This window comes from Podarcis gaigeae (assembly GCF_964106915.1).
Source record: "Podarcis gaigeae genome assembly, chromosome: 8".
NCBI lineage: Eukaryota > Metazoa > Chordata > Lepidosauria > Squamata > Lacertidae > Podarcis > Podarcis gaigeae.
In genome coordinates, this window is record NC_139684.1 from 80,658,368 (window position 1) to 80,672,921 (window position 14,554).

At 45.7% G+C, this 14,554-nt stretch overlaps 1 protein-coding gene across 1 annotated transcript; it reads right to left on the bottom strand.

Moving 5' to 3' along the window:
* Positions 1-3,654: 3,654 nt before the first annotated feature.
* On the bottom strand, positions 3,655-13,784 carry LOC310851718 (uncharacterized protein). The gene is made up of 7 exons (XM_083754381.1): positions 13,635-13,784; positions 11,505-11,618; positions 9,108-9,227; positions 8,849-8,947; positions 7,591-7,673; positions 6,363-6,404; positions 3,655-6,138 (listed from the first exon to the last, which is right to left on the bottom strand). The coding sequence occupies exons 1-7, from the start codon at positions 13,693-13,695 to the stop codon at positions 6,049-6,051; spliced, it is 609 nt and encodes a 202-aa protein (XP_083610507.1). The 5' UTR covers positions 13,696-13,784; the 3' UTR covers positions 3,655-6,048.
* Between the last annotated feature and the right edge of the window lie 770 nt (positions 13,785-14,554).

A 14,554-nucleotide genomic window follows, 5' to 3' on the forward strand; every position in this document is an offset into this window, starting at 1 on the left:
GCTCTCAACTTTTCCCTTTTCTTGTGAGAAATCCTATTCGGAATAAGGAAATTTCCCTTAAAAAAAGGGAAACGTTAACAGCTATGCCTGGGTTCCTTTGCTCTTCCTGTTAACCCCCACGAGTGCTCCAGGGGGTGGTTTGCAAGTCATAGAATCATAGAATCATAGAGTTGGAAGAGACCACAAGGGCCATCGAGTCCAACTCCCTGCTAAGCAGGAAACACCATCGCAGCACTCCTGACATATGGTTGTCAAGCCTCTGCTTAAAGACCTCCAAAGAAGGAGACTCCACCACACTCCTTGGCAGCAAATTCCACTGTCGAACAGCTCTTACTGTCAGGAAGTTCTTCCTAATGTTTAGGTGGAATCTTCTTTCTTGTAGTTTGGATCCATTGCTCCGTGTCCGCTTCTCTGGAGCAGCAGAAAACAACCTTTCTCCCTCCTCTATGTGACATCCTTTTATATATTTGAACATGGCTATCATATCACCCCTTAACCTCCTCTTCTCCAGGCTAAACATGCCCAGCTCCCTTAGCCGTTCCTCATAAGGCATTGTTTCCAGGCCTTTGACCATTTTGGTTGCCCTCCTCTGGACACGTTCCAGTTTGTCAGTGTCCTTCTTGAACTGTGGTGCCCAGAACTGGACACAGTACTCCAGGTGCAGGAGTGGAACAGGGGCTTGGGAGGGAAGGGGCACCCTGTCCTCAGTGTGACTCAGGCAGAGCTGGGCTTCCTCCTCCCATGACTCCCAGCCCTCTAGTTGGGTGCCAGGTCATGTGCTGGTGGAGTTGAGAAGGGAGCAAAAGCTTTCGGTTGGCATCTGGCAGAAGAAAAAGGGGAAGGAAGGAGCCCGTGGCTTCTTCAGCATCAACTAATGACGAGGCCAGGGATGCGGGTGGCGCTGTGGGTTAAGCCACAGAGCCTAGCACTTGCCGATCAGAAGGTTGGTGGTTCAATTCCCCACGACGGGGTGAGCTCCCATTGCTCGGTCCCAGCTCCTGCCCACCTAGCAGTTCGAAAGCACATCAAAGTGCAAGTAGATAAATAGGCACCACTCTGGTGGGAGGGTAAATGGCGTTTCCATGTGCTGCTCTGGTTCGCCAGAAGCGGCTTAGTCATGCTGGCCACATGGCCTGGAAGCTGTACGCTGACTCCCTCGGCCAATAAAGCGAGATGAGCGCCATGACCCCAGAGTTGGCCATGACTGGACCTAATGGTCAGGGGTCCCTTTACCTTTTAATGATGAGGCCACAAGACAAACACAGATGGGCAACCCAAGAGAGGCTGCCAGGTCTTAACTGCCTCCAGACTTTCGCTCTACATAAAACAATATTGCACAGTTGCAAAAAGGGCTCAGAAAAGGACAGCCCAATTTATCAAGGGGATGGAGAAGGGGATGGAGGAAAGGTTATCACATTTCAGAATATTGCCAAAGAACGATGTCAATCAACATTTAATTAGCTTCCTCTACCGGTCAACAATAGAAAGTGTCCTTTCATACTGCATCACGGTGTGGTACGCTGGTTTGACATCAACTGATAGGAAGTGCCTACAGAGGGTGGTGAATACGGCACAAGATATTATGGGCTGTCCCGTGAATCTGCTGAATGGAATTAAGACTAAGAGAGCTGAGTGGGGGGGTGCTCGTGTAATCTCACTGCATACAAATTGTACAAGTGACAATAAAATATTTCAAAGTATTTCAATTTCAAGTTTTTCTCGCTTCAAAATCGCACATGCTCCTTCCAGTGGCTGGCAGACATGGTTTGGGGGCTGGTGGGTAGGGGAGGTAAGTCTGGAATGTCCCCGACATAGCCAGAATACTGCAGGCAGAAGCAATGTCCGGACGGGAATCGCCGAAGGGTCTGTGAAAATCTGGACACTTAAAAATAGCTCAAAAACTCCCTCTTTTTTGTTTTGCCCAATAATTTTGGGCTAAAAAAGCTCAACATTTTTTGTGTCCGGATTTTCACTTTTAGAAATATGGCAACCCTACGCTAGGACTCGGAGGTGTTCAGTGAAGTTGAATGTTGGAAGGTTCAGGAAAGACCAGAGAAAAGACTTTTCCCACACGGCCCATAGTTAACCTGTGAAGTTCGCTCCCGCAAGTGATGGCCATCCACTAGCATAGCCTTAAAAGAAGATTAGACACATATCTCCAGGGCTGTCACATGGAAGAAGGAACAAGCTTGTTTCCTCCTGCTCCAGAGGGTAGGACTCATAGCATCATAGAATCATAGAGTTGGAAGAGACCACAAGGGCCATCGAGTCCAACCCCCCGCCAAGCAGGAAACACCATCAGAGCACTCCTGACATATGGTTGTCAAGCCTCTGCTTAAAGACCTCCAAAGAAGGAGACTCCACCACACTCCTTGGCAGCAAATTCCAGTGGCTTCAAGTTACTCAAACCAATGGCTTCAAGTTACAAGAAAGGAGATTCCGACTAAACATCAGGAAAAACTTTCTGGCGATAAGAGCTGTTCGACAACGAAATGGACTCCCTTGGGAACCTCTCCTTCATTGGAGGTTTGTAAACAGACTGGATCGCCATCTGCCGTGGATGCTTGAGTTGAGATTCCTGCATTGCAGGGGGTTGGACTGGATGACCCCTGGGGGTCCCTTCCAACTCTACAATTCTATGAAGGACCCTCCATTCTCCCACCCCAACCTGGTGCAATAAAGAATCATGTGAGAACATAGATGGCTCCCAAAGTCCATTGTCCAATGGGACTGCAGAGGAGCGGTAAAAAGATTCGCATGTTGTTTTCATTGCCCTCTCAATCTCATGCAGGCTGGGGGGGGGCAGTTGTAGACCAGTATATGGTGTTTGACAGGTGGTAATAATAATACAGTGGTACCTCATGTTAAGTACTTAATCCGTTCCAGAGGTCCGTTCTTAACCTGAAACTGTTCTTAACCTGAAGCACCACTTTAGCTAATGGGGCCTCCTGCTGCCGCCGCGCCTCTGGAGCACGATTTCTGTTCTCATCCTGAAGCAAAGTTCTTAACCTGAGGTAATATTTCTGGGTTAGCGGAGTCTGTAACCTGAAGCGTATGTAACCTGAAGCATATGTAACCCGAGGTACCATAATAATAATAATAATAATAATAATAATAATAATAATAATAATAGGATTTATACCCTGCCCATCTGGCTAGGTTTCCCCAGCCACTCTGGGTGACTTACAGCACATGTAAAAGCACAGCGTCCAAATAAAGTCCCTGTCTTGGTGGAAATGCATCAAGTTATGTGCAGAGCAGTGCGGCCTGCAAATTGTCTCCCCAAAATAGTGACAGCCTGAAACAGCCCAGATGACTCAAAGTGTGGAGAGGCAATTCTAGAAACACAGAAAGATTGTTTTGACAACTGAAGAAGGAAGCAATAGATGGAGTCATGACTCAAGTTTTTCAGGCGCCTGAGGAAACTGCAAATGTCAATTTCTCTCCCTCACACACACAATTAAGTAATATGGGGCAGAATCCTGCGGGAATCTTCTCTAAATGAACAATATGCTTGCACAATTCACTTCAACGGGGCTTCCCTCAGAGAACGTCCCTCCATATCAGAGCTATCAGTCTTGCAGCGTTGAGTCAAACATTACATAACCATACAGACGGGTGGGTGCTACACAGAGTCAACGCAGCATACAGCGGTTGCTTCCAGACAACCTGTTTATTGAGCAAATATTCATCATCGTCTATTATTAATACTAATAATTTACTATTATTATTTACATTTGTATACCAGCCACCCAGCCATGTTCTCCAGGTGCTTTACGTATTACAATAAAACACAAAACGCAATTTATAATAAAAATCCAGAAACCGAAACAGAGGAGCTCAGTCAAAACAACAACCCCAGCGGAAATCTGCACAAAACACAGCAGCTAACACAATTTAAACCCAGCATAGAACACATCAAATGGAGAACAAATGGTTCAAGGCAACCAATATTCCTTCAGAAGCAGAGACTATAGCAAACCAGCTATAAGCACCCACTTCAAGTCTTGACTGAGCTGGGAATAGGGTTTGCTTGTTAGTCTTTATTTTATTTTAAAATATATTTTTTTATTCACTTTCTTTTCTGTCAATACATACATCTCATATCAATACCATATTTATCACACCTCTTCCCTCCTTCCCTCCTGGGCTTCCCTCAGCTTCCATTTCTGGTTTGTTACCCCCTTATTACATACTGCTGTTTCTTAAAATCCACTATATCATTTCTTCATTATTTTAAATGTTCTCTGTTAATAAAGATGTGTTTATTTAAATCCTGCCATCAAGTCGATGTTCTTTCTTTGATTCTGCAAACATATTATAAAAGGTTCCCACTCTTTTTCAAAACTCCTTTCCTCGTAGTCTGTCCATCGGTTTTGCCAGTTCTGCATAATTCATCAATTTCTCTTGCCATTGTTCTTTTGTCGGAATGTCTCCAGTCTTCCAGTTTTGTGCTATCAGAATTCTCACCGCCGTAGTAGCATACATAAATAATGTTCTCTTCTCTTTCGGCAGATCTTGACCTAAAATACCTCACAGGAAGGCTTTTGGTAGTTTAGTGCTTTTTAGTCTTTAAACTACGTGGCTGCTCTTTCTAATTTGTGTCTGGGGCCATGATGGCAGCTCTCCCATTCATGGGGGAGACTCAAGCGGAGGGAAGGGAGGTTATGTGAGATTGTAAAATCCCCTGAAAAACCCCAAGGTGCTTTGGGGGACCAGGGGACCCAAGGTCATCTTTGTGCTGTGGGATGTGAAACACAAGAGCAGTCAAGTACAACATTCCTAGAGTGAACATGTTTACACATGGGGAGGAATGTTTGTCCAGCCAGCAGGTAAACTTCCTGTTTCCTTCTTGGCTGGGACAGACTTCCTCTGCATGTGACTAGAGGTGGGTGTGGCCTCACCTGTGCAGGTAATGACAAAAGCACAGGGCAGGGCAGCCATCTCTCTCTCTTTGACTACATGCATCGAAGAAGCAACATCTGCTTAGCCAAAGATGCTCTCTTGGCTTCCAGCCAAGAAAGGACAAAGGGGCTGTCTCCTTATGAGATAGTTTCCAGGTGTATGTTACTTTTCTAAGCTAAGTCTGCCTTCTGGGATCCAATCGTGAACAGAATGTGAGTAAACTCTTTTTATACTTTTATAGAAGACTGTGTCGTGTCTTATCTTTTATGAGGGAATAAGGGGAAAATACCAGAACAGTTATTATAGAGGCTTTAGCGAGCCTGAGCAAACGCATCCACTGCAAGTTTAAAAAGGGGAATGTTACTCTGCTAAATTGTGAGCTTGTTAACACAAGTTGGAAAGGCTATAATCAAACAAATATCCTCTCCTGCATCCCTGAATATTCCCACATGTGCCCACTCCTGCCACTGAAAAAGCAGGATGGGAGGAGATGGTGGGTCTCGAAGAGTTTGCAAGTAAACCATTTTTAACTTACCAAATTTGTGGTCTCTTTCTATGCTGAGGGCAGTGGGGAGCTTTGGAAGCAACCAAGAAGGGGATATTTTAAAGGTCCAGCAGCCTATATTTCCATGCTTTACTTCGCCGCGTGTTTGGTGATTTTAAATCTCTGCTGGAGCTCTCTCACCAAAGACAACTTGCCCCAAACCTGGATCTAGGCATCCAGTGAATTCTCCTTTTTATTATACAGGATGAGTCCTTTAAAAGAGGCCCCATGGATATAGAGTACACATGTTCCATGGGGCCTCTTTTAAAAGACTCACCCTGTATGACCAGTATTTATCCATCTCAGCCAAATTACAAAAATCCCCACCCAAAAAACTCAACATTCACCACCCATGATCCCTTTGCAAGCAGAGATGTTTAGGAAAGCCTCTCCATCTTAAGACGGGAGCAGGGTCACGAGGAAGCAGACTCTTCTTCCGATGCTGATTTGTTGTGGCTGCTCATTCGAAGCGAGGGCTAGGATTTGCGGAAGGACAGGCCTTGAAGGAAGGAGGGTCCATTTTGATGGAGATATGATATCCCCACTTCAGATGCGCTGAAATGAGCACATCTCCTCTGAAAAGGGATGAGCAACGAGGGTCAAGGAGACGACCCAAAAGAGGGGACTTCCGATGGGTTTTGTCTGAACATCAACTCGTTGTAGACATTCTGATCTCCATGCTGCAGACTCTAAGGAAGAAATGGAGGCAGTGCATCAGGTGACATGATTGATGTTTGTGCCTGGGAGGAGGGAAAGGTAAGAAATCCTGACCAGCTCTCAGAGACACAAGAGCCCTTTGCTTCTAGCCTTCCTGGAGTGCACCCAGCATCACCTCCAAAATTATTGCCTAATATGGGCTTTTTCCAGGTCTTTTCTGAAGGGTAAATTGTGAAGAGATCCTGCTAATGCTTACCTCATAATGCTGGTCAGCTTCAGAGGAACTGTTGGGCACGACCTGGAATGAATGGAAAATGGTTGAAGGGCATTTATTGGTTCAAATCCCCGCTCAGCCATGAAGCTTACTGGGTGACCAGATACTGCAGCCATGTCCAAAGTCTATTTCAGCGACCTAATCCGGCCCACCGGTTGATTTAATTCAGCCCCCGTGGCAGTATATGTCCTGGGGTTAAATCCTAAAAAAAGTTCAACAACTTCAATCCTAAAAAAAGTTTGGGCACTTCTGAGCTACAGTCTCTTAGCCTAAGCTTTGTGTTAATGTAGCACCTGATAAATCACTATGGGGTGGGGATTGTCGTGTTATACATTTGTTATTATGCGAGAAGACTCCCTGAGAGAAGGCTGAGAGAAGACTCCCTGGAAAAGACCCTGATGTTGGGAAAGATGGAGGGCATAAGGAGAAGGGGACTACAGAGGACAAGATGGCTGGACAGTGTTCTCAAAGCTACCAGCATGAGTTTGACCAAACTGCGGGAGGCAGTGGAAGACAGGAGTGCCTGGCATGCTCTGGTCCATGGGGTCACGAAGAGTCGGACACGACTAAATGACTAAAAACAGCAACATTATGCATTTTAATAAATACATGTCTTCCTGTTTAAAGTTGGTAAATACCCCTGGACAAGGACTGTTATGATCTCGACAGCACCTCAAAATCTGAAAGCCAATGTTGAATAGTTGTCAGGGACCGTGCTGAGGAGGGCTGCACTGAGGAAGTCTCCCCCTCCTCCTAATCCTGAATGTTCCCAGGAGCAGGAGGACAGTATAGATTTGGAACAGCGGTTTGTGGAGGGACATAGTTCAGAAGGCAGAAGCTGGGAGATACTGGATGGGGAACAGCTAGCAGAAGAAACACTGGAAGAGAGAGGGTTAACATTCACAATCTCTGGATAGCATTCACCCGCCTTCCCCAAAGATACAGAGAGCTCAGAAAGTGGCAGAACAGAAAGTGCAGAGGGTACAACCTCAGATTACAAGACATAGGAGTGATGCAGATTAATGGGGGGGGGGGGAGTGACCCTTAATTGGGAGCACTGCCATTTCTAGGTAGACATATTCTTTTCTCTCTCACTGTGATTATTAAAGAATCTAACTGGTAAGACGTTCCTTTCGTCTGATCTTATTTACTGCCACAGGGGAGGAAGCTGATTCCCCAAAGCCTTTGTGTCGCCCACTTGAGGCCTCACCTTTTGAGCAGGGGAGATGTTCTCATATAACGGTGTTACGGAGATGACCTGGGTGGGTGTCCCGTGGCTCTTACGATGGACGCCTGAGAAAGGGAGGAGGTTCAGAGTCAAATGTTAACGTCCAAACCCTACATTGGCATCAGCAGCGTCATCCTAGTCAAATGTGGTCTCTACAGGGCATGAAGGGCAAGGGGGAAGGGTCGTCATTCCTCAGTGGGAGAGGATCTGCTTTGCAAGCACAACACCCCTAGTTCCGTCCCTGGGGGCACCTCTAGGTGAGGCTGGGAGCACCCCCTCTCCAAATCTCTGGACCATTCAGTGTAGACAATACTGATCAAGATGGAACAAAAGAAAGACTTCTTATAAGGCAGCTTGGTGGTAGAACACCTGTCCTGTATGCAGAAGGTCCCAGGTGCCACCCCCAGCAGCATCTCCAGGTTGGGCTGGGAGAGACGGGATAGCTCAGTTGGTTACAGCATGGTGCTGATAATGACAAGGTTACAAGTTTGATCCCCACATGGGACAGCTGCATATACCTGAAGGAGCACGTCCACCCCCATCGTTCAGCCCGGACACTGAGGTCCAGCTCCAAGGGCCTTCTGGAGGTTCCCTCATTGCAGGAAGTGAAGTTACAGGGAACCAGACGGAGGGCCTTTTCAGAAGTGGTGCCCGCCCTGTGGAACACCCTCCCATCAGATGTCAAGGAAATAAACAACTATCTGACTTTTAGAAGACATCTGAAGGCAGCCCTGTTTAGGAAAGTTTTTAATGTTTGATGCTTTATCGCTTTATTATTACTAATAATAATATTCTGTTGGGAGGCACCCAGAGTAGCTGGGGAAACTCAGCCAGATGGGTGGGGTAGTAATAATAATAATAATAATAATAATAATAATAATAATAATAATAATCCTGCATTGCAGGGGGTTGGACTGGATGATCCTCAGGGTCCCTTTCAACTCTACTGATCTATGATTGTGTGATTCATGACCCCTGCTTGCAATCTGCTGCCTGTCAGTGTTGACTGTCCTGAGCTAGATGGACCATTAGCATGAGCTCCTAGGTTCGTAGGTGCACTTTTTACAGGGTCTTCAAAGGGTCTAAGGAAAGAGATGGATTTTAAGCCTACAAACATATCTCCTTCCTTAATAAGGGGGAGACTCCAGGTTCCCCATCTCCTTCCTGCTCTGGACACAAACCATCATTTCTTTCTCACGGTTGGGAGTCTTGTGCTCCCAGGTTCCAGTCTGTTACTCACAGAGAAAGAAGTAAAGCAGAAACCCAGCTCCGACGAGTACCAGCAGAACCACAATGATGACGATGGTGGCCACCACACTTTTTGAAGGGTTGACTGGGCCTGCGGAGAATATTTTTAGGAACTTCAGTTGCTAGGTGAAATCCATCCCTTGATCTGAAAGGAGCAAGGTTAGCACCTCTGCTTGCTGCTCAGAACTGGAACTGTAAGAGTCCCCCTCCCCTCAGTACTTGGAGGTCAAACTATTGCTCTGAGTTCCCACCTGTTTCTGTATCGGTGGAGTTATTTTCTTTGTGTAGATCTGATAGTTCCTCTGTCGTTGATATTATGGTCCTGGTCGCAGTTTGTGAATGCATTGAGAAGAAGACGAAATGGGTGATAGCTGCAGGGTGGGTGCCAGGAGTCCAGGTTCCGGCGTAAGCGTAGGTAATTAAAAAGGAGTAAGCGTAGGTAATTAATAAGGAGGATTTATTGTAAAAACTAACAGATAACTCTGGACAGCTCTAACGAAGCCGCTGACATTATTACTCAAGATGACCCTTCTGAAGACTCCTTCTGGTTCCTACAGAAGATATTGAACTTTCGCACCTTTAGTCTCTTGTTTTGCTTCCTGTCTAGCAGCACTCCCTTTCGCCAACTCTTCGGACTTATTGGATTAGCTCCAGCCTCTTCCCATTCTGACAGACTATCTCTGTGTCTGCTTGCATCTGTTTGAATTTCCTGAGAGCTTTGGCTGTGTTCCAGCCCACTCTCAGTTGTTCCCTTGGCAACCGGCATTTCAATGTCCAAGGGAGTTGCACTGGGCACTCGCCACTGTTCAGCCTGCATCAGATCTAATCCTCTCTTTTCTGCAGCTAGCTGTAAAGTTCCACTAGGAGCTGGCTCATTCCTGACAGTGGGGATGGACAGAGAAAAGGAACATTAACTTCAAGGAAAAGGAAGAGGACTCGGGCCCCCTCCAGACTAGGGATAAGCAAATACATCCATTTCTGTTTCTCATTTTTTCCAATCTTGGGTTGGGTTCAGTTCTCCACATTCGTTTGAAAGTTATAGAACAGAAAATACACCTCCTTGTGAAAATCCATCAAGGTTTTAAGAGTGAATTTCTTCCAATATACCGGTACATGTAATTTTGCCTGAGACATACACTGTAACAAAGCAACTTTCCCTAAAAATGTAGACTGAAAAGAGAACTCAGCTCTGGGTGAATAAAAGGAACACACTGAGGGCGTCCCCCTAAAAGATGGGAAACTAGAGGGGGAACATACCTGAGATGGTTATGTTTATATTCCGTTTCACATCCCAGAAACTATTTTTTTAATGATTTTTCAAGTTTATACATTTCCATAAATTTACAGTCATTTTAACACTTCAAAACTTGTCTCACTTCCCCCTCTTTCTGTGGTTCCTTAAATTTATTTTTAACATCTTCTGCATATCCAAATTAACTTAATTTGTTCATTTATTCATCTACTTTAAATATACTCTTATGAAATACTCTTATGAAACTGCAGGTTATTACAATAATCCTGCCAATGTTCTTATCTGTTTCAAATTTCTCTGTAAATATTCAACAAACTATTTGCATTCTTTTATAAAAAGTTTGTTATCTTGATTTCTTGTTCTTCCGGTAAGTTTTGCCATTTCTGCATATTCCGTAAGTTTTTGTATCCATTCTTCCTTTGCTGGGATTTCTACTTCTTTCCATTTTGGGGCAAGTAACATTCTTGCCCCTGTAGTAGTATGCATGAATAAGTTTCTATACAGTTCAGGTAGTTCTGTCCGTTTAATTCCCAAAAGAAAAGCTTCTGGGTTTTTTATTTTTATTTTTTACAAACATTATTTTAAACATCCTTTTCAATCCATTACATATCATTTCCCAGTAAGCTTTAAACTTCCTACAAAACCACCACATATGACAAAAAGAACCTTCTTTCTATTTACATTTTCAACAATTATTTGATTTAGATTTATACATTTTTGCCAATTTGCACGGTGTTAGATACCATCGACATATCATTTTCATAACAGCCCAGAAATTCTTGCATTTATGATGTATATGTTCCAGAGTCACTTAGCCTTAAATCAGAGACCCCAGTTTCCCATCCAATGAAGGCAAATACATTTTCCTGTCCACAGCACAGAGGTCCCGCTATCCAAACGCTCACTATGTGAAAATTCACTTATCCAAACGTGAGACATTAGTACCCAACCTGGCTATATACACTGCAGATTCAGATATCCAAACAGCTGGACCTGCATGCATCCTTGAACAACCTTTTGGGGGTTTCTCCCTGGTCAATGTCAGGTGTTTCACCAGAAACCATGGTGGGAGGGAGGAAGGGGAAGAGATCGGTCAAATTAGAGAGCATTTCACCCTTCCTAATTTGCCCCTTGCAAGGTTTCAGAGGGTTTCCCCAGGTTTTCCCTCACCATTTGGTGGTAAGAATTTCATGGTTGGGAACACAATAGAAATTTCCCCATAGGAATTAATGGAAATCGTTGGCTTGCAAACAGTCACCCAACAAAAGGATTTCCTGAGAATGCATTGTGTTTGGATAGCAAGAGCTATGGCACCTGATAAGAGATACAAATCCAATTTCTCTCATCAATTGTCCCTTGGTCCCAGAGCAGATAGTAAGTTGCTTTAGGTCAGTACCGTCTGTTGAGAAGGTGGTAGTCTGTGGTTCTGGAGAATATCCTTCAGTCGTGAAGGGCCTTCCAAGACTGTCCTGGGCTTGAGTCATCAGGAAGCAAGAACTCAGGATGAAATCTGTCGGGTGGAGAAGAAGGAAAAAGACCTCCATATGGACCACCTCTCTCCATATTAACCGACCCGGACCCTGAGATCATCTTCTGAGGCCCCTCTTGGTGTGCGGGTGGCAACACCAGGGCCTTTTCTGCAGTGGCTCCACGTTTGTGCAATGCTCTCCCCAGGGAGCATTGGCTGGCGCCTTCATTATACACCTTTAGGCGCTAGGCAAAAATATTCCTCTTTAACCAGTGCCCTTTTAAAATGGGTTGAGGAGATTTGTTGTATGATATTCACATCATTTTGAAGTGGCTTATTCGTATATTTTGAATGACATCATAGCCGATTATTTATTCATTAACACTCATTAGGAACCAAGCATTACACATGCATTCTAAATACCCCAGTTCATTTCGGTGATCCCAGCCAGGCTGGCAAAATAATGCGCCTCAGGCGGCAGGTCCAGCCCCGCCATTGTGCCACTACTAGCCCTGCTGTGGCGTTGTCCATGCCGCCATGCCACCTGCTGCCATTTCACCCTAGCACTCACGGCTGCTGATGTGGCACCCTGGCTGCTGCCACTACCTGGTTGCAACGGTGGAGTTGGCGGCAGCACAGGCATGGTGGCAAGGGCAGAGGGCCTTCTCGGTAGTGGCACCCGCCCTGTGGAACGCCCTCCCACCGGATGTCAAAGACAAAAACAACTACCAGACTTTCCCCCCAAGGCAGCCCTGTTTAGGGAAGCTTTTAATGTTTGATAGATTTTTGTATTTTAATATTTTGTTGGAAGCCGCCCAGAGTGGCTGGGGAAACCCAGCCAGATGGGCAGGGTACAAATAATAAATTATTGTTATTTTATTATTATTTGGTTGGCATTTTGTACACACCAGCAACATGTCCTGGACCTCCCCTGTGCTCAAGAATTCTGCAAACAATAAGTGCAGCCCTTACTTTATTGGGCAAGCGAGTCAGTTCCTCTCCTGGCAGCTCAGCCTCAGCCACCTTCTGGGGCATGAAAAAAGGGGAAACGTTCTGGCACTTCCCCTTCCAAGACCCTCCCATGCTTCTAGGTAAGTAAACAGTAGCGTAAAGGGGCCCAGTGAAGGAGGTCTGCACCCCTGTCTGTGCTCACCCCCTTCAGGGACTCAGGAGGAGTCCTTTCTACTCAGAAGGCCCACATCTCATTGGGTACCCAGGTTCCTCCTCCAAGAGTTTTGCCTCTCCATCTCTGGCTCAGAAAGGACCACAACCTGGTCCTCTGGTGTTCAGCGTTCAAAACTCCCATTGTTCCAGGCACACTTTGAGACAGGGAATTTCATCAGCGTGAATAGTTTCTGAGCTCTGGGGGCAGTACTGCGCCAAAGATTTCAGATTAAAACTGCAGAGGGGAAGGAAAGGAGGGTCCTTTTCTGTGTCCCCACTTCCAGCTACTCTCTGAAGACTGGAGAAGATACCCTCTTAAGAATATTCAGCTTTATATTTTTGTTATTAAAAAAAGCGTGCCTAGACATTCTGTTGTTGCGCCCATAACCTAGGCTTAAAATGCCATTTAGCTCCTAGCTTTCATATCTTGGTTTCTAATACCGCTGGTGCTACCCTAAGAGCTCCTTCTTGAGAAGTCTCTGAGGTCACGATCCTACCCCCAGCTCAGCTGCATGTAAGCTTCTTTCATTCCAAAAGGAGTTTTTGTGCCCTCTTCCAGGGCTCTTACCAGCAACCCCTTTGGAAATGGGGTCCGGATTCTGCATCCTAGAAGGTAGGAAACCGAGTGTGCAACAGGGTGATCCCTAGCTGGCCTTTTGCATATAAACACATGTTTAAAAAAGGTATTTTCACTCAAAACAACACCTTCCTCTAATTCGAATTCTTGAGAACTGCACCACAACATTTGGAGAAGGATGAAATCGGGTGCAGAGTTAGGTTTCGATAGCTGCATTAGTGGGAGAGATGCAGATCTGAGCTAAAAGACCAAATTCCTCCAGCATCCTCAACTCCCCCCAAGTAAGTCCTCCCCATTGCAGGGTGCTGACCTCTCACCTGCTAAGAGCAGCATCTTCCAGGAGACCTTCCAGCCATGGGTTCTGCGTGGCCTGTCCATCTTGTGGGTGCACTTCCTGGAGAATTGATCTGGCTCCCTGTCCCTTGACAGCTCGGGCTCTGGAGTCTTTCTCTACTCCTTGCCTAGCACCTGGTTCCAGCACCACTGCTGGCTCTGAGCAAATCAGAGAAACAGGGACTTGGCCGCTGAATTTTCAGCACTGGGTTTCCCCTCCTAGAGTTGGAAATCATCCAAACCAAGCTCTTTCGTTCACTTCCTCCTATGCCCTTATCAGGCAAGCCACTCCAGGAACTTCTCATGCAAATATGTAACTCGGCAGGACCCACCTCTCTGCATTGGGAGCAAAGATGTGATCTGAGATGAAGAGTGTGCACAAGGAGTTGGCAACTTTAGGGTTCATTACAGAAGAGGTTCGAAACAGTGATAGCCAAACCAGTCCAGACCTGAGACCCATCTTAGATTTCCAACCATGACTTGGGGCCCTACTTTCACAATTTTAGTTTTTATTTAGGCTTAATAGATCTGGCGTTTAAACCCACACCACGCCCAAAGGCATTGGCGTATTAATTTTTTCCAGCAGGAGTGAGCCCATATTTCATGCATTGTTGGTCAAACTCCTGAACACTTAACAACAACAACAACAACAACAACAACAATTCATTTATACCCCGCCCATCTGGCTGGGTTTCCCCAGCCATTCTGGGCGGCTCCCCACAGAATATTAAAAACACCATAAAACATCAAACACTGAAAGCTTCCCTAAACAGGGCTGCCTTCAGCTGTCTTTTAAAAGTCGGATAGTTGTTCATTTCTTTGACATCTGATGGGAGGGCATTCCACAGGGCGGGTGCCACTACCGAGAAGGCCCTCTGCCTGGTTCCCTGTAACTTGGCTTCTC